Source organism: Cnephaeus nilssonii (genome assembly GCF_951640355.1).
Source record: "Cnephaeus nilssonii genome assembly, chromosome: 14".
Lineage (NCBI taxonomy): Eukaryota > Metazoa > Chordata > Mammalia > Chiroptera > Vespertilionidae > Cnephaeus > Cnephaeus nilssonii.
Genome location: NC_137085.1, coordinates 9464229 through 9486701, shown reverse-complemented (window position 1 = coordinate 9486701; position 22473 = coordinate 9464229). Strand labels below are relative to the sequence as shown.

At 52.8% G+C, this 22473-nt stretch overlaps 1 protein-coding gene across 5 annotated transcripts in view; it reads right to left on the bottom strand.

Moving 5' to 3' along the window:
* RGS3 (regulator of G protein signaling 3) overlaps window positions 1-22473 on the bottom strand; it is a 115288-nt gene that overhangs the window by 54323 nt on the left and 38492 nt on the right. For 4 of the 5 annotated variants that reach the window (XM_079791004.1, XM_079791006.1, XM_079791005.1 and 1 more), the window contains 5 exons: window positions 22246-22442; window positions 19653-19736; window positions 12718-12829; window positions 7849-7892; window positions 2414-2536 (listed from right to left, as the gene is read on the bottom strand). In XM_079791004.1, coding sequence (XP_079647130.1) covers window positions 2414-2536; window positions 7849-7892; window positions 12718-12829; window positions 19653-19736; window positions 22246-22442 — 560 coding nt within the window. Of the gene's footprint in view, window positions 1-2413; window positions 2537-7848; window positions 7893-11662; window positions 11834-12717; window positions 12830-19652; window positions 19737-22245; window positions 22443-22473 lie in introns of all 5 variants that reach the window. The other variant, XM_079791009.1, reaches the window with a different exon arrangement.

Genomic DNA, 22473 nt, shown 5'->3' with positions numbered 1-22473 from the left:
TTTGTGGAATTGCCTTGATAATCCCGCTTTCCCCAGAGAGGCATTTGATTCGGGGGCGGGGGGGTTGGGAGGCGGGCGGCTTGGGCAGTGGCTTCCATTATGCAGCAGAAGGCGGAGCACTCCAGAAAGAACAAAGAAAAGACGTTAAGAAAAACGTGCTACTCAGTCAGGACAAGTTGGTCAAGCAGGACTCTGCTTAAAAATCAAGAAGTCGATGTCTGAGGCCTGCTTGGCCTTCCCTCTTCTCTCTCCCCTGGAGGACAGCAACCCTCGTGGAAAGGCTGTGGCCCAGCCCTTGGCAAGGAGTTCACAGTCACCTGCCAGGACCTGATGGAGCTGAGCCCAGGGGGACAGCCACCTGGGCCGTCATTTAAGGTTCCTAAAGCCCTCCCACAACTACATGGGGCTGGAGAAAGTCATGTTGACCAAACTTTCCTCAGGGAGCATTCTGTGAGTGACCAGAAGGAGTGAGTTGCTAAGACGCTTTAGTGTGTTGGTGGGAGTGGGCAAAGTTGGGCAGCGAGACCCCCAAGGGGCCAGTCGAATAAGATGATTACACAAGTGTCTTCTAAGGAGGGTGGGCCAAGTGGGGTGTGCAAGACTGGGGTGGGCCCAGGTCTCAGGGGAAGAGGCAGTTCTGAGACCATCCCCGCAGTTAGCCTCTCCTTCTTTACCTTTCTCCTGCCCAGTATACAACTTGTCCATCAGACACACGTTTAAGGAGTTTTGATTTGAAGAGGCGACCAACTGTTGCCTGCCCAGGATGCTCTATATCTTGGTGTGGCCCAGAAGCCAGGCCTCGAAGCCTGGGGCCTTCCAGGCTCAGTCAGCCAAGCCCGCAGCCCTGCAGGGACCAGAGTGTGTCTCAGAAACGCAAGCTACTTTAGTCTCGAGACTCCCCAAGGTACTGAGAAGGCTGTTGGGAACACACTCCAAGCCCAGGAACCCTGAAGCTGGGCAGAAAGAACTCTTTCCCCTGAACCGGAAGGAGCTAAGCCCAAGACATAGAAACCTGGAGGACATGAGTTCGGCCATGCAACATCCCAGGGGCTGCCCCAGTGAATAGGGAGTGGCCTGGCTTCTGACTATAACCAACCCGGGATCAAGAGCTCAAGGCAGCCGGCAGCCAGCAGCCTCCACGGGTCTCTGTTCAGTAAGAGAATCTGACAGTGGGAACCAGCCAGCCAGCACACAACAAGTGGCCCTGATGGAGGTGGGGGCAGTGCACTGCCTACTGTATACCAAGCACTGTGCTGTGAACTGTATAGGCGACATCTCCTTTAATTCTCACAACAACCCTTTGAGGGAGGAACTGTTGTCCCCCGATAAGGATAGCAAAGCTCTAAGTTAGTATAGTGACTTGCTCAAGGTCACACCACCAGTCAGCAGCAGGTTGCCACACCAAAGTCCATGCTCTTCCCACAGTCCTCCCTCATGAAAGTTATTCTTGCCCCCGGCTAGTGTGAAACAAGATAACGGTCAGGTCTGAGGTTGTATAGTTCTCAGGCGCTTACCCGGGCTGTGCACCACTGCCCAGACCCCTCTCCCCAACCTGCTGCCCTCAGCAGACGCCACTGCCCCCAGCAGATGCCTGCTGCCCAGGGCACGATGGGCTTAACCGCATCAGGAAGAAACAAGGCCAGGGAGTTTACAGACAGCTACCCTCCCTTATCCTCTTCTCCCCCACCTTGGCTCCTGCAGCCAACCAGACCAAATCCCAAAATGGCCAACCCTTTAGCAAGAGAAGCACCCGAGCGACTCACAAATGGGGAAATACAGCCGTGCCTTGTGGCTGGCCTCCGAGCGACAAGGGTCCAGCTCCCATCCTACCCCCTCCACAGGCACGGGGCCAGCTGAGGGGCCTGCTCCAGAGCAGTCTCAGATGGCAGTCTCTCATCTCCCCTGATGCTCCAGTTGGCCACCCCCCTGCCCGCCCCCGCCCCAGCAAACTCCACTTGGCTCCAATGAGCTGTGACCTGCTCAAACTAGAACAGCATCTGCTGCAAACATCCCCTCCCAAGTATGTCTGCCTTGGGCCAGCGTTAAACACCAGTGTGCTGCGCCTGGCACAGCTCGCCGATGGCAGAGGGGCGCCACATGCCCGGCAGCAGCAGGGAGGCCAGTCCAAATTAGACCTTGCCATGGGCAAACCAAAGAACAGAGCCGAGAATTGATGGGTCATGCTCAATTTGGCTCTGCCACTCTACCCGAGCAATATGAAACCCACTCAGTAGCCCCGGTGAGGTGCCAAGGGGCAGAGACATTCAAGCGCAGGCCTCCCTGCCAGGAGCTCGTGGTCCAGATCCAAGTCCTGAGCTGAGACTGGTCCCAAGCTCAATTCGGAGGCTCCAGGGTCCAGGCCCCTGAGGGGAAGGCAGGCAGCCGGGGCTGCAGCCACTGGCCACACCCTTACCTTGCTCTGTGGGGGCGAGGCCGCCAGCTGTTGCTGCTTCGCGATGTTCTCTGACAGGCACCAGCACACTCTCTTCTTCTGCTCCTGCGAGTGCGCTTCCAAAGTGAATAAGCACTCTGCCTTCTGACGTCAGGGAAAATAGAGAAAGGGACGGTCAGGGCTGCTCCCCGGTCCTGGGGGCTCCCAGGCCCGAGCCCATCCCTGGGCTGCAGAGGGCGAGGCTGCAGCAGGGAGGGGAGTGCCCACTAAAAGCCACAAATGCACACGAATCCCCGGTGGCATCGAGGCAACCAGAGGAGCAGGGAAGCTGGTTCAGGGGCCAGCTGGCGAGCCTTGTGCCCACGGGTTGGGGGAAGGGAGGGAAGCAGTGGTTCCCAACACAGTGGAGGCCTATGGAGAGCCACAGAACAGAAATGGTGAGGTCACCCCCGGGGACAGGCAGCACAAAGCAGCAGCTGGGAGAGCACGTGGGGAACCCAGAGGGCCAAGCTTGGTCTTTGCCTTTCTGATGCTCTGTGGAGCCAGGACCCCCCTCCCCCAGCTCACAGGACCCCCTCTCCCACCCAGGGCACACTTGTCTAATCACCAAGCCAAGGTTCGATGGGTGATTGGATGGCACACCAACAGAAGCCTTTGGAAAGTCTTTGGCAGGCACCGTCCTGTGGCCTCTAGCCGCGCTGCTGCCTGGCCTGCGAGCTGGGACTGATCCATGACTGCTCAGCTCCCCTGAGCGCAACAGCAGTCTCTGGCACTGCTGTCATGTGACTCCCGCTTCGCTATTTAACCTCGTTCAGTGCTGCAATCTTATCTCCCCAACTGGACTAGAAACTCCTTCTTGGAAGGCCTTTCTCATCTGGACCTAGCACAGTGCTTGGCAAGCAATGCTCCGGTAAGCTCTGGCTCCCTGGAGGGACTTCCGGGAGGAGGTCAAAGCCAGGGCAGCCCGGCCTGAGCACCAACGGGCTGCGGAGACTCAGGGAGTGAGCCCTGGGTCGTCAGAACGGGCTGGGTGGGGAGGGGCGGTGCAGCACGCCCAGGGCTCTCATCCACTGCAGCACACTCCGGTCAGGGGATCAGGAGCTTTCTGACTCCGCTGGAATTTGATTATAACCTCCCAGGGCTGCGAGCAGATGAACTCAGCCAGGGAGCTAAGAGCACACGCTGGACGGCTTGAAACAGAGAAGACAGCGTGTGTATGCAGTCCTTCCTTGTTGTGCGGTTGAACAGGCCTGGTCTGAATGCCAGCTTTGCCACTTCCTAGCTGATGACCTCAGGAAAAGTCTGTAAAATGGGAACGATAATGCCATCGCCCACGTCTCAGGGTTCTGGGGAGGCAAGTGACGAGGGTCATCTCAGGCCTCAATAAACAGCTGCTATTGCTCAGCTATTGTTCACTCCTTCATTTAATACATATTTGTTGAGCACTTGCTATGTGTCAGAGATTGTACTAGGCCCTGGGGGTAAAGGAGAAATAGAGCTCTTGCCCTGAGGTTGGGGCGGGGGGGGGGGGGGGGGGGCAGACAATAAACGAATAAACAATATATTTACAAATTGTGAAAAGGCGACAAAGGGAGAGGGCCTACTTGGCCAGAGACGGCCTCTCTGAAGGGGCAGCAGTCCAGCCAGGCTGGAGCAATAAGGAGCCAGCAACGAAAGTGCTTGGGAGAAACTGTTCTAAGCAGAAGCAACAGCAAATGCAAAGGCTCCAAGCTGGGTGGTTACAGCATCATCTGACGGCATTGAGGAACATTTTCCACCCTGCCATCCAACGCAACCCTCGGGGATGCCACCCTCCAGGGTGAGGACAGCTCCCATGTTAAGTGTTCTCTGGGTATAGCAATTACTTTCCAGCTCAAAAGTGCTCAGAAGCTGATCTTCCTAAAAGCATCAGAGGAGAAAGAGAAGAAAGCCCTGCCCCCGGGGCTTCTGGGAACTGGGTGGATGGGTGAGGCAATCCTATCACTAAACCACAGGTTCCCTCCATTTCCCAGAACCCCCAGCCCACTACAGGGTAGGACACACCCAGCAAAAGACCCCAAGATCCCCCATGGAGAAGTCAGGTGGAGCGGGAGACAACCAGACAGGCCGTCTGCACCCAGTCTCACTGTGTCCCCCCTACGAGGGGGGTAGGGGTGAGGCAGGGAAAAGGCCATCACTCCACAAAGCTGGCCCTGGCGGGAGCCTCCTGGGGTCTGCCTCTACCTTGCTGTTTGGATGTCAGCATATCCTTTAATCTCCCTGAGTCTCTTTCAGCTCTGAAGCAGAAATTCTGTCCTAATAATAATTCCTTCTATCTCATTACCAATTTTAAAAAACACATTACCATCCACGATCTCAAGAAAAGTGTCTCCTCTTAAGGCCCTAAATCTAGGCCTGGCCCAGTGGCTAGTGGTCTTAGACGGGTACACATTATTAGGAAGCCCTTGCTCCCCAGGCTCCTCTTGAGGTGCTGCCTAAAGCTTTGAGGCTGGCCTGGCCAAGAGTGACAGCACAGAGCCAGGGAGGCTGAATTGCCATCTGCCTAAGTCTCTCTAAATCGGGGACCCCAGTGCTGCCCCCACAGGATGCGAACCTGTTGCTCTTAATCCATTGTGTGATCTCACCCATCCGTTACAAGCTGATACACACACTGCCCTCAGGACCAGGCTCCAGGGTCAAGGGTGTAGGCTACCCTGCAGGCATTCTCACATAACTCATTCGGGGGGGGGGGGGGGAGGGGGGGGGGCTCTTGACTTCAGGGAGGTTAGCCAAGCAGCACCCGGGCCCAGCCCTCTCCATTCGAACATGAGCATCCCAAAGCCAACCAGAAACCCAGCACCTCTTGGCCTCTTTCAAACCCCCGTCTTGCCTCACCGCCTTGTTCCTAAATTACTATCTTTGTAAAAACTAAAACCTCTTCTTCTCCTATTTACATTTGTTCACTTGCTTTGACAAACGTTCTCTCTTTTAATTCAGTTCTCCCCATGACCCTATCCCATAGCGAGGAAGGGGAGGCACAGCTGCTACCATTCTTCAGATGAGAAAACAGAGGCTCAGAGAGGTCAAGTTGGCTGCTCCGGGAGCTCTCAGGAGAGGAGGCATGCAAAGTCTGTCTTCCGCCTCCCCCAGAGCCTGTGAGCTTGCCACATTTGTATAACTGCGTATGGACATTAATTACAAAGAACGTGAGATATTCCTCTTAACTTTTAAAAGGTCAATGACTCTAATGGAGAGGAAATGAATATGAAAAGCTCTCCTCCCGTTATGGAGCTGACAAAATAACAGCTACCATTTACTGAGCACTTACTGTGTGCCAGGCTCTGAGCTAAGTGCCTTGGACACAGTATCTCATTGCATCTCATTTAATCATTACAAAGTAGGCCTCATCGGCCTTGTTTCAGACATGAGTATGTAACCTGCCCAGATCACTCAGGTAGGAAATGGAAGAGACAAGATTCGAATCCAGGTCTTCTTAACCCCAAGTGCAGACTGAAATTAATGGAGCCAGTATCAGATTCTATGTTGGTCCCTAGCCAACGTGCACTCTGACCCAATGCCCCAGATGCTCTGAAGCCAGTAGTGGGCTGCATCTGTCCCATGGACTTGCAAGTGCTGAGAGACATTGGTCCAGAAGAATAGAGACCCCATAGCCAACGGGGTCTTAGGGCCATGGTCGGCAAACTGCGGCTCGCGAGCCACATGTGGCTCTTTGGCCCCTTGAGTGTGGCTCTTCCACAAAATATCATGGCCTGGGCGAGTCTATTTTGAAGAAGTGGCATTAGAAGAAGTTTAAGTTTAAAAAATTTGGCTCTTAAAAGAAATTTCAATCGTTGTACTGTTGATATTTGGCTCTGCTGACTAATGAGTTTGCCGACCACTGGCTTAGGGGAAATCCACCCAGGGCCTACTGCTGGGGCACAGTCAGAGCAGCTGCCACCCAGGCAACTGGGGCTTTCTCAGGGCAATGGAAAACCCTCTCCAAATCCCGACTCTCTGGCCCTGGTTTCTTCTCTGGGTACCACCTGCCTGTGAGGCAATGGAAAGAAACCGCTTGTCACAAGTTCCAACTCAGATGTGAGTTCTGGGTGCTGCGTGGGATCCAGAACCACCGTGTCAAGCCTGTCCCAGGGAACAGAGCCAGCAGCCCTCTCTCGTCTTCCTTCTTCATGGACATGCCTCTCATCCACAGCAGCCCAATTAAGAGCAAAGAGAGGCTCCTGGCTGGCGTGGGGTCAGATCACCTGGCACTTTACTGAAATAAAAGGCCCCCGATCAATACCCCTTCATCAGTCTTTGGAGCCTAGGAGGTCACAGCTCCCGGGAAACGAATGAGCAGAAGTGCTTTCCTCTGGGAAAAACAAACCCAGCTTGGCAGGAAGCCCTCTTGGCATTCAAGAACGAGGAGCTTCATTTCAGACCCCGCCGGAGGGAACGGGGGTCCAGAGGGGTGGGCATGGAGGGGCCGATGCTCTGGCTCTTCCCAGCCTGGCTCGCAGCTTCTAAGCTGCTCACTGTGCTCTGAACTGAACACCCGCTACCTCTGAAGTGTCTCCGCCAGCTCCTCTCAGGACCTGGGGGTTGTGCTGACACAGGGGAGGATGTCCAATGCTGTCCGGCCCTCGGGTTGCCATTCTAGGCAGCCAGCATCCCCGGCTCAGTTCTGACGGTGTGCACTGTCCTTTGCAACTCTCTGCTCTCCCCTGAAGCTAACATCAAATCATCTTCTCCCCAGAGGTCTGTTCACCGGAGGGGACCCTCTCCAAGACCTGCACCTCTTATCTTAGCCAGGAACTGAAGAAATGGTTTTCAATCACAAATGACACACACTCCTTCTCAAAGGGGTGGCCTCCTCTCGGCCAGCCAGGGTAGACCATGCCCCACCCACAGGGTGTGGCCAGGTTCCCGGGACTGTTGGGTGGGACAGACCAAAGCAGGAGCAGGGGACAGGAATGGGTCTAATGAACCCTTGCTTGGGACAGAGAGCCCCCCTTGCTCATATTAGCAGAGACACAGGTGGCGAATAAAAATTTCGCTGAAAATGGAAAAGAATTTGATGGCTCAGGAGTAGCTCTCAGTTTTTGTTTTTTTTTCACCACCAAGAACCTCTGATGAAAGCCCCGGTTTGATGATATTTTATCTCCCAAACCGTATTAAGCAATAAGCTGTTTGCCCCATTTTGCTCAGCAAAGGCATTACACTGCCCATCAGAGCTTCTGTTCAGACTGAGATAACCAGGACTACCAATCACACGGAGCCCAAAACACAGACACGTGATGTGTTCTTTAGCCTGTGTTATCTGACTCGGGTAAAGGTACAAAATGCCAGACCTGCCCAGGACCACTTTGCCTGAGGTGGGATGGAGGTGGCACCAGAACCCTGCCCTAGAACCTATCCCAGCAGCTCCTCTCAAGCACCAGGTCACGGATCTCTCCTCAAAGGCGGAGAGGAGGACTCACCTCTGCCAGATACAGCACGCAGAATTTCAGGTCTTCCGAAGGACCTTTGGGAACAAAAAGGAAGACTTGCGTTAGCACTGGCTCCCGTCTCGGCAGTTTGTTCAAGCACAGTCTCACCCGCAGGGCTGTGTGGTACGTCCTGGAGAAAGAGAAAGCAGCAGGCCCTGGAGACAGGGACATCGCTGGAGCAAATGCCATTTAGGAACCAGCAGGTTGGGACACAGCTGGACGGCCTCTGCCTGCAGGTCAGCCTGACTGGAGGAACGCTGGGATCGCACCCCCACGAGGCAGCCGGGAGCCCGCTTTGGGCATCCAACAGCCAGGTCCAGGGAACTGCCATCCATCCCAGGAGGCCTCTTCCTCTCCATGCCGCTGGGAGGGAGGGAGCCCTGATAGGAAATCTGTCATGTGTAAGGACCCCATCATTTCCAAGCTTCTGCCAGCTCTTTGTGTTGCTGAGGGTGGGAACAAAAGGAGCTGGTTTCTTTTGTTTAAAACGCACTGGGATGTTTCCTTGACTTTCCAGAGCAGACCTTAGTGCCAAGGGAGAAACAAAGAGGTCTAAGTAAAAAGAAGAACAGAAATTTGGGTTTAGAAGCTGGTGCTGAGAGAAGAGAAGGCTCCATATAGCAGGGAGGGGAACGCCCAGGATTTGGGAGCCTCAGGGGCACAGGAGGCCGAGGTTGGGGGAATGCAGCCTAGGACACGGTCCCGATGAGGAGGGACAGCTGATGATTGCCTTGACCGCATTTCCGTGCTGTGACACGCCACCTCCGCCCTCCCGCATGACCCCAACCCTTCACTGAAGTCTACTCTGCCTCATAGCCTTGTGCTGGCAGCACTGGGAGGGAAAGACAGAATGGGGGCAGTGCTCAGCATGGCTCCGCGCCTCCTAAAAGGATGACGTGCCTCCAGAGCCAAGGGTGCCAGCAAGGAGCTGCAGCTGTGGGAGAGCAGGCTGCAAGGTGGCTGACCCAGGAGGGACCACAGTCCCACCAGACACCCTTCTGAACCTTAGATTGAGCTCTGGACTCCCCAGAGTGTGGAAATGGGGTGAGCATCAAGGAAAAGCACAGGGACATTTGGGTTTCTATGCTCCAAATGCTTTTGCCATGCTGAAAGGTAACAAGGAGCCATGTGGTTCCTGGGTGGGCCTTGCTTCCCACTAATGACTGTGTGGGTCTGTTAGGAGGATCCCCAGCCAGGGGCTGAGTAGGGCCCCGAGGGGCTTTCCCACCCAGGTCTGACCCCGCTGTCATTTCCCAAAGTTCTCTCAGGCCTGGACTGGGATCCCAAACTCGGCCATTCACCAAGGCCTGTCCACCCTGAGAGACATGCCAAGAGGGTTATTGTCTCCATTTTCCAGGTGCAGAAACTGAGGCCCAGGGAGGGAACACAACTTGTACACGGCATACAGTAAGGAAGTGAGAGCTGAGATCTGAACCCAGGACTACCTGCCTCCAAAGCCTGTGTTCTGACCCCTATGTCACACTTCTGCCCCCGAACCAGGTCACTTCTCTGTTACTCCACGGGCCGCGTGCTCCCCAGGTGGGAATGCCCCCCCTTCCTCCACTCGCCCTGGCAGCCAGCACTGAGGTGGACTCTGAGGATGTGCTCAGAGAATGTCACCGACTAAATTTCTCTCCCGACATTCCCGTGGCTGGGACCTCAGCGGCTGAGCTTTCACGACTGGGCGCCTGGCTCCCCAGGGTGGGTACAGAGCCCAAGAATCAGCTAGACATTTCCAGGCCGTCCTGAGCGAGCAGAGCAGGCCAGGAAGACACGCTGTGGGCGGGATGCTGGCCGCCCGGGAGGCAGAAACACAAAGAGCCGCAAAGTCAGTGGGTGGCAGAACAGGAAGAGACCACAATGGGCCCTGGCTGACCGGAGATGTCCCAATTGTGAGCGCCAGCTCTCCGCCTGTTCCCATTACACTGGGGTGCAGCCCCGCTGGAGCTTGGGGAGAGCTGGACAGGAGGGCAGGCGAGGAAGAAGCACCCCGGCCCCCAAGCTGAGGCAGAGCTTCCGGTCTCCTTTCAGCTAGTCATTCGTTCACCCGTCAAACATTCCTTGAGCACCCACAACGTTCTGGGGCCCCATGCTAGACGCTGGGAATGTGCTTTTCCAGCGGAGGTAAGCACCCTTCAGACAAGTCATCCCAGGGAGTCCTTGGTCCCTGAGCGGGGCTGATTCTCCCCGGCCAGGGGGGCAACCCTCAGCAGTCCCAGCCCGCAGGAAAAGCTGGGTGTGTTCCTTGTTTACCATCTTCTTTGCCCCAAATTGAACTCTTCACACATGTTGATCTTGAAAGAAACAGGAAACCTAGGAGTGTGCGCGATGTTAATTGTTCCTGCAACAGAAGCTCCAGCTGAGCCCCAAATGCATCTCTTAAAAGCCTCACTCAGGCCCTTGCCTCCGCAGCGGGTCTCTGGGGGCACAAGGGAGGCGGGCAGGAAATCGGGCGCCAGAGTTCGGGACACTGGGTCCTGCAGCTCCAGCTCTGACTGCAGGAGAAGGGGTCACTGGACTCTGAGAACCCCAGGCAGGACCCACAGGGCTGTCTCAGGGGAGGGGGGGCGGGGGGAGGCGAGGGCTCCGCCAATGCCTGGAAAGAAATCTAAGCAACGGAATGTGCACCTTGAGTGCTCAGTGTCACTGAGCCATTTCCGTTGCTCTCAGCAGCTCACGGGCTCCCTGGAGAGCCATGTTCAGTGTTTGCTCACCGACACTGCTGGAAAAGGGCAAGGCGATCTGTCTGCTCCAAACCATCTGCCCAGCAGACCCAGGGCAGGCATGCAAGCACACGTGTGCACACACATGCATGCATACACACACACACACACACACACACACACACACACACCTCCCATGCCAATCCAAATGAGCTCTAATAGCATGGTCATCTCTCCTGAGGAGTGCTGGCCTTGGCCACCCTCAGCTTGCCATCTGCAGGGAGAGGGTGTGGTCTCCAGCCTTGAGGAAGCCAGGCCTGCACGAGGCTGTAGCTCACATGGGCTCAGCATTTGGAAAGCATTGGTGCAACGCCTCAGGCCCCGCACCACCTACCATGACCATCCGCCACCCAGTGGAGGACGGAGCTCACCCAGCCTCGAACTTCAAACCTTGGGCTGGGGGCTTCAGGTGGGGAAGATCCAACCGATTTCCAGTCAAGGCCCCCTGAGGGGTGGAAGCTGGACATACGGGCACTGTCTAGCTTCCCACAGCCACCTCAGGGTCTGTCTGGGCACATCAGGGCTGGGAGGGGACACAAAGAAGCCCAGAACATAGAAAGCGCCAGATGAAGTCACATGGCACATTAGCAGCAGAGCGGAGCCCAGACCCCAAACTCGCAGCGGCTACCCTTGGCTCTTCCACTGCCCTCGTCGCTCCCAACCCAACCCCTACGCAAAGCACAGCCAGTTTGAGCCCCCCTTCTTTTCCCTCCCGCCTTTTCACAGGAGGATGAGCCCTGTCACCTAATAAGAGTTCAGTTCTATAATCAATCAGCCCATGTTACCAAGCACTGCCCCCCTGTATTCCTCACAGCTGAGCTAAGCTGGGGATGGGCAGATGCATGAAGGAGGAGACTGGACTGTGTGTGTGTGTGTGTGTGTGTGTGTGTGTGCGCGCGTGTGCGTGCATGCAGGGGGTGGGAGGGACTTGACAATGGGCATGTAGGGGAAGCTGGTGAGAGGAGGGAGGAAAGGGCAGAGCAGCAGGAAACCAGGGCAGTAGCTCTCAGCTCCCAGGAGAGCTCCCTGCAATGCCAGGGTCTGAGCTGAGCTTGCTCAGCGGGCTGCTCCTCACCACTGACCTTGGTCAGGGGAGCCCGCCCCGAGGAAGGGGTGGCCTCTGAGCGAGGTGACTTGCTGTTTCCCCTCAGGGGCTGCCCCGGTCAGCGGGCAGGAGGAAGGCAGAGGCAGAGAAGAAGTTGTAAGACTTCCTGTGGGGTGGCGGGAGTGGAGGTTCTCACCCTGCCTGGTGTCTGAGGAGGAAGGCCGGCCGGGGCTGAGCACACAGGTTGGGTTGCAAACAGGCAGGAAGTTTTCCTGGAGCAAAACCCATCAAAACAGAATTCTTTCGCCGGGTAATATTTTCCTCCCTGCCCCTGTCACCCACACTCAAACAGGTCTGTTGTTGTTTTCATAATCTGGGAGAGGAAATCAAGCCCCTTTCAGCGGAGACCTCAGGCGCCAAACCAAACCGCGCAGCAGATCCTCCCAGCTGGCTTCCCGTCGGTGGAAAGTTTGGGGTTGAGGTTCACTCCACACTCCCTTGTGCTCCTGCTTGCAAGCCCCCGGCCACGTGGGCTCCAAAGCAATAAAGCAGAACGGAGAAGGAGCAGTGGTCTCTTGTCCCGGATGTGTGTGGTGAGTGCGGTGACAACGAGCATTTACTGGGCACCTAGTGGGTCCGGCACTTTACACATGTGACCTAATTTACTCTTCACAGCAACCATCTGAAATACTATTGGTCTCCCACATCCACACATAAGGAAACGGGCCCAGAGTGGTTCAGTAACTTGCCCAAGGTCACACAGGTAGTGAGGGGCCGGGCCAAGAGCTGAACATAGATCCAAGTCCAGCGCTCTTCCCACTTCACCCCGTAGCCTCCCTAAACATCTCTGGAACAGAAACCTCCCACAAAGGTCGGGGTGTACGGGGAGGCTTGCCAGCCTAGAATGGGATACCAGTGTGTCAGAGCCCTCCAGCCCAGGGGCAGGACCTCACCACACATGTGGTGCCCCACTGACCAGCTGGCAGCTCAGCACCAGAGGGCCTGGACCCAAACTGAGCCTCCAGGCTGCCCGGAGCAGTGGCCCTGGGGCAAGAGGGGAGAGGGCCCGGGGCACGTTGGGCATAAACTTACCTTCCTGCAGCTTCACACTCTGGAGGTAGAGGGGGTTCCTCAGGACGTTGCAGCGGCCCGGCTCGTCCTCCTTGGTGAAGAGCAGCAGGTCCGAATAGGCAAACAGTGTCACCTGCGCCAGGCGAGAGCGAACAGAACGGGCTCTTCAGCCGGCCCACAGGCCAGGAGCCACGACCTCCCTAAAGGCCCGGGGAAGGAGTCCTTGTCTTCTTAGGCAGAACCAGGAGCAGATTCAATGTGGCCTCGGCCAAGGGCAGAGACCTGACCTGCAGTCAAGACCATCCCTTTGCCCTACAGTTTGCTACAGCTCCACTCCTCACAGTAGGAGAACATACAACAAAAAGGCCCAGCTTCACCGTCTCTGGCAGATGGCCCCTGCAAGCCTCGCCACAGCCTGACGCTGCACAGGCCCACAGCTCTGTCCAAGAGCCCCTGGAATCTCCAGCCCTTGGCTCAGAGCTGTCCTTGAGCTGCAGGATGTCCTGCATCTGCTTGTATTCTCCTCTAAACACCTGGCTGGGAGAGCACTGGACTTGAACTGAGAAGTCATGAGGCTCTCTCCCCTAAGAAGCCATGAAAGCTTGGTTAAGTCTCCTGCGTTTCCTCATCTGCACACACAGAGGGAGGGCCCCTGCCCGGCTCCCTCGCAAGCTCCGAGCAGACGGTGCATTGAAGCGCGGTGCAACGTGAGGTACTATTACCAAATTCCTTGCAGTAATTTTAACTGCAGTTATACGCAATCAGTTTAAGAAGTTAGTTGTGTATACTCCAGTACAGACATGCGCATAACTTTTATCTCTTTCATGCACTAGCTGCTCCAAAAATAAAGGAGAAGGCTATTTTTAGACACTATAGGTAAACCAACAGGCATGCTCCGCATATCTTTGTGCTGCAAAAGTCCACTTGATCCTCTAATGCCACAAAAGATTATGCTGCTCTTTGTTGTGTAAATCCTGCAGTGGCCTCTAGTCAAGAGCAATAATTTCCAGTTTTAGATCCTTCAAAGAAAACAGATCATGATTAATTATGTGAACTTCCCTTGGAGGTGTCAAAATCTGACGCTTCATCTCTTCGGAAGTAAGAAGAGTCTGCCAGCAGGGCCTGGCGTGGGCTACTAAGGGCCACAGTGAGTGTGTGTGCTGGATTGTCACTGAAATTTAAGAAGCCAACAGGTTGACATTTAGCTATCAGACCGTTAAGGACGACCTAACAACTGTACCTCTGAGACTACCCTTTAGAAACATTTACAAGGCTATACAGTATGGACCCATAAGGATGTTCTCAGCAATATTTTTGTCATAAGAAAAGGATATAAACTGAGGTTGAAGAAGGTGAAGGGAGTCTACGGTGACAGAAGGAGACTAGACATTGAGTGGTGAGCACGCAATGCAACGTACAGAGGATGTGTCATAGAATGGTACACTTGAAACTTACATAAGCTTATAACCAATGTCACACCAATACATTTCATTTTTTAAAAAAGCACATAAACTACTGGGATGGGGATGATGTAAAAACAAAGAATAAAATAAATAAGAAAAGGGTAAAAAAAAAAAAAAAAGAGCGTAAGTGCCCATCAAGAGAAGATGGATAAAATAAATTATGCTACCTTCATAAGGTAGAATTTTATGCAACGACTAAAAGGATAAAGTAGAGCTATGTAGACAGAAGCTGAAATCTGTCAAAATAGTGCCATGTGTAAAAATACCAAGAGGATAATCCAATTTGGTGAAACGAAACTCTAAATCAGTCTATACTGAACATTTTTTGAATGTCTCACATGCCACACTCTTCACTCTGGAGAGTGGATTTTACTTCATACATTTCTGCTTAGTTTGCATTGTTGTGCAATGAAAATCTGTTACTTTTATAATTTAAAAAAATATATAAATATTTTTCAAAGAGCCACTCGGCTTCTTGAGCACAGGAGAAACACAGAGGTCTGAGGGAATCTGGGCCACAGAGTCCACGGGAGGCATCCTTGGGCAAGAGGTTCTCAGGGGCTCTGGCTGCTATAATGGGACCAAACATGAGGGTCCTGGAATCATGAGCTGGGAGGGGTCCTGGCGATGATGCTATCTAACCCCCTTCCCACCACAGCCCTGCCCCAACACAGCCCATCTAAAGCCTCCATTTGTTAAGCACTTAGATTTCTGCTCCGTGGATCCGCACTTGTAAATAACATCATTGCCCTCAGTTATGAGGACCCTGCATCTCAGAGAGGTTAATAAGTGACACAGCAGGGACCGTTGCCCAGGTCTGGCTGGCCCCGAAGCGCTCACTATTACACAGAGGTAGCAATATGCCTAGTCATCCTGTCCCTGAATGTGAAAGAATCCAAGCAGGTGTCTTGTACCCATGGTGTGGGGAAGTGGGTTTATGATATCTAAATCCAGCGTACCACCAGGAATGCTCAGGACCTACTCAAGAAGGCAAATAATCCTTTCCACTAATATTTACAGGGTAAAATAAGATTGTTGTTAGAGTAATAAATTTGACAGTAAAATAGTAGTCAAGTTTTCAGGCAAATTTAAATTGGCTAGTTGAAACAAGCGAATATTCTAGAAAAATTAATTGTACTGGACAAAAAGGTGTTTTTAAAGTGTTAACTAAAATTTTTATTGGTAGTTCATCTCATGATAAAATTGTGCACCATGTAATGAACCTAAAACAGTAATATTATAGTGCAAAAAATTAAAATTTAAAAGCCATCAAGACTACATTATAAAATTTTCAAAAGCCTCCTAACATTTAAATCAAAAAAGGGGGGGATAGTAGAAGAATATCATGTAAGGAAAAATATCCTGTAAGTAAACTACATCTAGAAAATTAATACTTTAGAAAATTAATTGTAAGGCTAAAAGCAAGACACCCATGAAAAACACACAAGGTGTCAAAACAAGCCAGAGGAAAATCATTTGGGCAAAAAATGAAATAGGATCCCAAGTCAAATTTATAGAAAATATTCCTTTATTAACTTTTGGTCAAGAATATGTTTGTATATTTTCAGAAAACAACTCCGAGACCATGTGGATTCCAGCAACAGAGAGGAATCGACAGGACTACTCCAGCCATGAAGACAGAAGAGAAGCAGTCCAGAGATGGAAGACACTGAGGTCGCCTTGCCATACTAGCAGTTAGCAGCTGTGCGTCACTGCAGGTTGCCCAGGACCAAACCGGACAGAGTCGGACCTGCATTACCACCATTTGTCCACCATCCAGAACTGAAATGTCAGTGCTGACATGTACACATAAGGAACTGGTGGACATTGAAATTGGGTCTCAAAAGAACTGTTGGCCCAGAAAGAAACTCACTCTACAGGCTGATTCATTTGCCTGTAAGCATAACCATTATTGCTTGTCTCATTTTCGGTTCTTATAAGTGTATTTCTAATAGCACATGATCTCACTCATCTAGGGGAAATAATGAACAACATAGACTGATGAACAAGAACAGACCCAGAAACAAGGAGGCATGGATCAGACTGTCGGGCCTCAGAGGGAGGGTAGGGGAGGTTGCGGGTAAAGGGGAGAGATCAACCAAAGGACTTGTGTGCATGCATATGAGCCTAACCAGTGGTTAAGGACAACAGGGGGGTGGGGGCATGCATGGGGAGGGGTGTGGGATGGGAATGGGGGGATGAGGACAAATATGTGATGCCTTAATCAATAAAGAAATTTAAAAAAAAAAGAATCCAAGCAGGGACCCAAAAAAAGAGGAGCAAAGGAGACTGGGGAAAAAATGAAATTAAGGGAGGGGAAGAAAATGATCCGACAATTCAGAAGGATTTGAGGGGTTGGTTGTCTGAGGAGAGAGCTTCAAAGTCCAAACAGTGAAAAGAAGAAGGCTCTAAACACCCAACACAGGCAAACCGCCAGGCTCCCCTGCCCACTCAAGGGGAACCTGGTAGTCACCTGCGGACTCGCTGGGAAGCTGGCGGGGGAAGGATTGGAGAAGACAATCTGTTAGGAGCCTATAAAGTCAAAAAATGGCCCAGGCCAGAGAGAACTGGATAGAGGGTAACAGCCCATGGGCAAGGTACAAAAAGCCCCAGGCTGCTGCCCTGGCCCCGATTCCCAGAGCTGGAAATGTGGTCTAGACAGGAAGTGATTAAGGCATGAACGAAGAATTTCCCCAAAGGTCGGGTCAGGGAAAGGACAGAGCTGGCACACAGCAGAAGGCAGGGCAGAGGAGCAAGCGTGCCAGGGGAGGCAGGTGGGCCCCTCTCCCATCTCACCAGAATCCTGCGGACTTGGCTCCCGCAGAAGCCGCAGCGGCCCACAGTGCCGTGATGCCCATCTCCATGGCCCTATTACCTGCTGCCTACCAGGTGTCTTCCCACATTTGCTCCAGAGACACATCTGTTTTCCCAAAGGGTCAAGGGTGGAGGGATTGCTTAGGGAATCATTGCAACTTGGAGGGTCACTTCTCCCGAGTAACCTAACCCAGCCTCCTCCAGGAATCTGGTCTAGGGGCAGGGTTTGCAGAGAGAACCTTGGCGCCTTAGTTAATGGTAAACTCGGTGAGTCAGTGTGTAAATGAGGGTGTGTCTGTGTTGGACCCTGTAGTACTCCTGGAAGCTCTCGCACAGGGCCTGGCTACACTGTAGACACTCAGTACCTATTGTCTGAGTGTATAAATCAGATTACTCCATTATGCTGATTTGATCTCACGGCACGTTAATGAAGTCTGTGACTTCCGGGAGCGGGTGTGAGGAGGGCAGTTCAGGGTGTGGGTCTGGATCAGCTCACAGACGTGAGCAAACTGGAGCATGCTCAGAGCAGAGGCGGGACCAAGAACCAAGGGGGAATATCCGGGAATAAAGATTCCTGTTGAGCATAAGGGAGAGATTTCTACAATTTAGCACTCTCCATGAAAATACACACACACACACACACACACACACACACACACACACACACACACACACACACAATGTTTGCAGGGACCACCTCTGCAGACTCAACAACTGGCTAGAAAACCAGCTGGACGTTACAGGGAAGCGATCAGAATGACGACTCCTGGGGACTACCCAGCATTGCGATTCTACGAACTTATTCAAGCCCCCCTTGGACTGGTTTATATTTGGGGCCTGAATAACAGATGCCAAGACGCACACATTTGCTTCCTAGCATAGTTCAAGAAAAACAAATACATTTATTTCACTTGTCTTCAAATTGCCTCTTTCAGTCTTCAAAAGGGAGCCTTCTTGGTTCTAAGGCTCCAAAGATCCCCTAGCAAAGAACTTTGGAACAGACTGCAACCAGGCTATGACTTCAGCTTGTGTTTGCTAGTTTGTTTTTAAACAAACAAGCCAGAGGCAGCACGGGATTGTGGGAAGCACTGCTGAGCCAGAGATCTGAGTGCTAAACCTGGCTCCATTCCTTATAGCCTTAAGATCCAATTAATCTCGCTGGAGCCTCAGTTTCCTCATCTATAGAGTGGGGACAGCGTGCCCCTCCTGGGGTGCTATAAGAATTAACTGAGATCCGGTATGTGAAATGCACGCACAGTGAGGGTAACATCATAAGTGCTCAGTGTTTGCAGACTTCATGGTCCGTGGACAAACACAAGAGCACATTTAGATGCATGTGTGTATTTCGGGGCAGCTGCCATTTCTGAGTGCCTTCTTTGAAATGTCCCACCTCACTTTCTGACCCTGGTCACCTGACTTAGCTCCCCCACACCCTTCTTCACCAAGCACAGTTCCAGGTGACTTATTCCTAAAATTCAAATCCCGCTCAATACTCGTAGATGAGGCTTTACTCCCATGGAGGCAACTCAGAAGATATGCCAAGGTTCTTAAGGAAGTTCCCCAAGAAGAGGTCTAGAAATGTAGTGAGCAATGCCAGTGCGGCAGAAATAAGCTTGCAGTCTCCCCAGGGAGCGCCTTTGAAAGCGATGATGCTCATTTGGAATATATGAGCTATGGTCTGCTTGTTAAAGAAAAAACAACAACACAAAAGCAGCCTCCTGCTTTAGCCACAAGTACACATAATGTCCCAGAATGCCTGGCTGAAAGGGCCCTTAGACAACAGCTGCCTCAGACACACACACACCCCCACTGCTGAGATGAGAAGGCCGAGGAAGAAGGAAGAAGTCCAGCAGCAGAAGAGGAGCTGGCTATCTGCTTCCTGCCTCCAACTCTCCTGATCTTTCCACACACTACCCCAAGCTGTCACTCAACCCAGCCAGCCATGCTGCCAGTGTTGAGTCAGGGCCTGATCTGCAGCAAGCCCCTTGCCCTTTCTTCCAGGCTCCCAGGTAGCCTTGAAGATCCCAGGGCTCCGACCTCTGTGCCCCGGTAGGTTTAAGCTCACAGGACTGAGCTGGAACCTGGCCAGCTCTGCGGACTGTGTGGGTGAGTGAAATTCCCCGAGTCAGATATCAGCAGGGGCCAGCTCCCAGGAAGGGTGGCATGATCTCCATCCCCAGGCCTCGGTTGGCAGAGCTAAAGCCCAGGGGAAATTTCAGACTTACCCCTTAAGAGAGGATTTGGGATTTGGGTTCGTACAGACCCACAAAACCTGCGTAACTGATGCTCCTCTAAAAATCCCCTTTGGCTGACAGCTTTCATGTTCTCACCTACGAAGCCATTCATCACACCTGGAGGAATGGCCACCTCTTCTGCTCCTCAGAGGAATTTAGGACAAACAATGGGGTGTCTTCAGGGGCTGGGAAAACTTTCTAACCATCAAACGTGGACTAAACAGCTTTGAGAGGTAGCGAGTTCCTTATCGCTGGAAATGCACAAGAAAAAGTTGGGTCACCGTTTGGGAAGGAGGGCGTGGAGGGGGGGGTGGAAGACTTTTCAGGTATTTTCTACCCTGAGATTGTACAATTCTAAGCAAGACAGAAAAGTTAGGGGCCTGGAGAATGGCCCAGGAAGCCCCCCCAGGGCACCCCACCTGGGAACGGCGTGTGTCAGCCTTACCTCGGCAGCCTTGTTCCTCCCCTCGTACAGCAGCAGCTCCTCTGACAACAGGAGGGTCCGGGCAGGGTTACAGAGATCTAAAGGCTGAGAACAGAGTGGGCAGTTCAAAGAGGCCTGATGGAGATGGTTGGGGGTAAGGAGGTCACAGCTTGACAAAGCCAGACACCGAAAAGTCTGCCAGCCCTGCCCGCTCCCCAAGAACCCACACGCCCCCTCATACGCAGATGGAAACAGAAAGACAAATGCTCTGGTCCTGGGCGGAACTACCGCTGCCACCTTCACCACCAGCCCTCCCCGCGAAAGCTGCACTCGCTGGCAGGAAGTCCAACCACACATTGCGGTCCTCCCCGCCCCCCGCTCCTCCACTGACTTCCCAGGCCCCACACTCCCCCGTCTGTCCTGCTCCTGCCTCACGGGATGGTCCCTGCTCTTAGGTCCAGGCTCTCAGGATACCAAACTGGACCAGATTTGGTCACTTGAGTCCCTTCAAAGCCAGGCCAGCCCCTGCTCTACATTTGTGACACACTCGGCCATCAGTTCCCAGGAACCACTTCTCACCCAAACCTCTTACCCTACCCCATCACCCTGCTCCATCCCTGCCCAGCTCGGGAAGAGCTCCCTAAGCTCTGGACGAGCCTGCAGGACTTATCCTCATGAATGCATATTTATAACACGGCTTCCAGGCACCTGACACCAAGCAAGGTGCTGGAGGAGAGAGAATGAGGCCAATGTCAACTGCACACAGCAACCTGGGTGGATCTTACAAATGTGTGAAGCAAAGGAAGCAGGGGCCCCCCAAAAAATGCATGTGATATGGTTTCATTAAATAACATTCAAAAAGAGGCCAAATCAAATACGTTATTTAGGAAAGCACGCATAGATGGTAAAACTAACGAGAAGCAAGGACATGATTGTTGTAACGTGGGGCTAGAGGGTTATGTCTGCTGGGAAGGCGGGCATTCTGATCGAGGAGAGAGCAAGTGGCCTCTGGAGTGGCGGCAAGGGTGGATTCTTCATCTTAGCGCAGATCTGCTTTAGAAGTATTTGTTCAACTGTGCGTGTAAGTGTTGTGGCATTGTTTGGTGTATGTATTTTATAATGTTAAATTTTTTATAACTTTTTAAAAACTCGTTTTAGTTCTTTTGTAAACATTTAAAAATGAAAACAAAACATAACCCCTGTGAACGCCAAGACCTTTGTGGTTACGTCCCAAGAAAGAGAGGAGACCAAGAGCAAGGCCAAGGGCGGCCCTCCTGGTGGAGCTGTCTGGGAGAGGCACGTCACCTGCCAGAGGTCGGGGTAAGACCCACTAGACAGTGACAGAACCAGAACTAGAATCAGAGGCCAGGAAGGCCAGAGAAGGAAATAGTGGTAAGAAATGAAGCCCTTGGGACACTGTCACCTCTAAGCCGCTGACAAGAGGATAAACTCATCAAGTCGTTATGGATAGCCATTTGTCCATCGGTATAAAGGGCCTTTCAGAAGTTTATGGCCTGTGACTCAGTCCCTGCACTCCTAGGAAGCTCTTCCAAGGAAAACAATCAGAGCGGCAAATCATGCACAAGGATTTTCCTCGCAGGGTTATTTATAAGAAGAAGTAGACATAACATAAGTGTCTGCATAGAGAACCGGTTAACTAAATAGGGGACGTCCATATAATACAACAGTGTGCGGCCACTACAAAACACAGGCTCGGAGCGTATTTAACGATGTGGGAAATGTTTGTGCAATTTTCATTTTAAAAAAGCAACAGGAGGAATCTCAGAGGGAAGGTGGCGGGGGGGGGGGGGGGGGGGGGGAGGGATCAACCAGAGAACTTACATGCATAACCCATGGACACAGAGAATAGTGTGGTGAAGGCCTGGGGGGCAGGGGTGGGTGGGGGGAACCAATGGGAGGAAGAAGGAGGGCAGCTGTAATACTTTCAACAATAAAGATACATTTTTAAATAAATAAATAAATAAATAAATGAGCAACAGGATATAAAATGTACAGTAAGGCCTGTTTGGTGTTTGTTTTCCCAATGTGTATATGTACACAGCAAGGACACCTAAATGCTCACACTGGTGATGTGTCGGTGGTGAAATAAAGGTTTGGAAACGGGGAGGAAGTGAGGGAAGAGGAGGGGAAAGGAAGAGAAGGGAGATTTAAGTGAAGCTCAGGCCACCCGCTGCTACCGGCCAGACATGTTTGCTCAGGCTGAGGGGACCAGACAAGATGTCAGACCTCAAGGTCTGGACATTCCCGAACAATGAACCACTGGATGGGACAGCAAGCAGAGGCCTCCGCACACCAGGCCCCGTGACCGCACAAGTGGCTGGAGTGTGCCTGGCCTGGCCCCAGGGAAAGAGGGGGTGGGGGGGAAGCGAGGAGGGGACCCCCTTGTTTGTGGGCTCCCCTGCCCCAACTCTCCTGTTCTCCCTCTCAAAGACCTGTGCTCCCTCCGTATCACCCCCCAGAATCCTGAGCACCTGAAGCGATTGGTCTTTCCCTAAAGGGGGAAATGAGGCACCATCCCCGAGTCCTGGGGTCCAGGACCCTCCTCTTTCTCACCTCCCCCTGAGGGAGTGCTTGTGACCAGCCACCAGCTCACCTGAACAAAGATGGGGAACACCAGGACCTTGGGAGCCAGAGTGACGTAGGTGCCATAGCTTGAGTGTGGGGGGTGTGGCCTCATGACTGAGCAGTTCTGGTAGTTCCCGTGGCCCTTCATGGTCTGCACCGTCTTCATCAGCCGAGACTTCTTCCCCAGGCCCGTGTAGGACTTCCCTTTACTGGGGCTCCCTGATTCTGTAGAGCAGAGATGGGGGGCCGTGAGGCA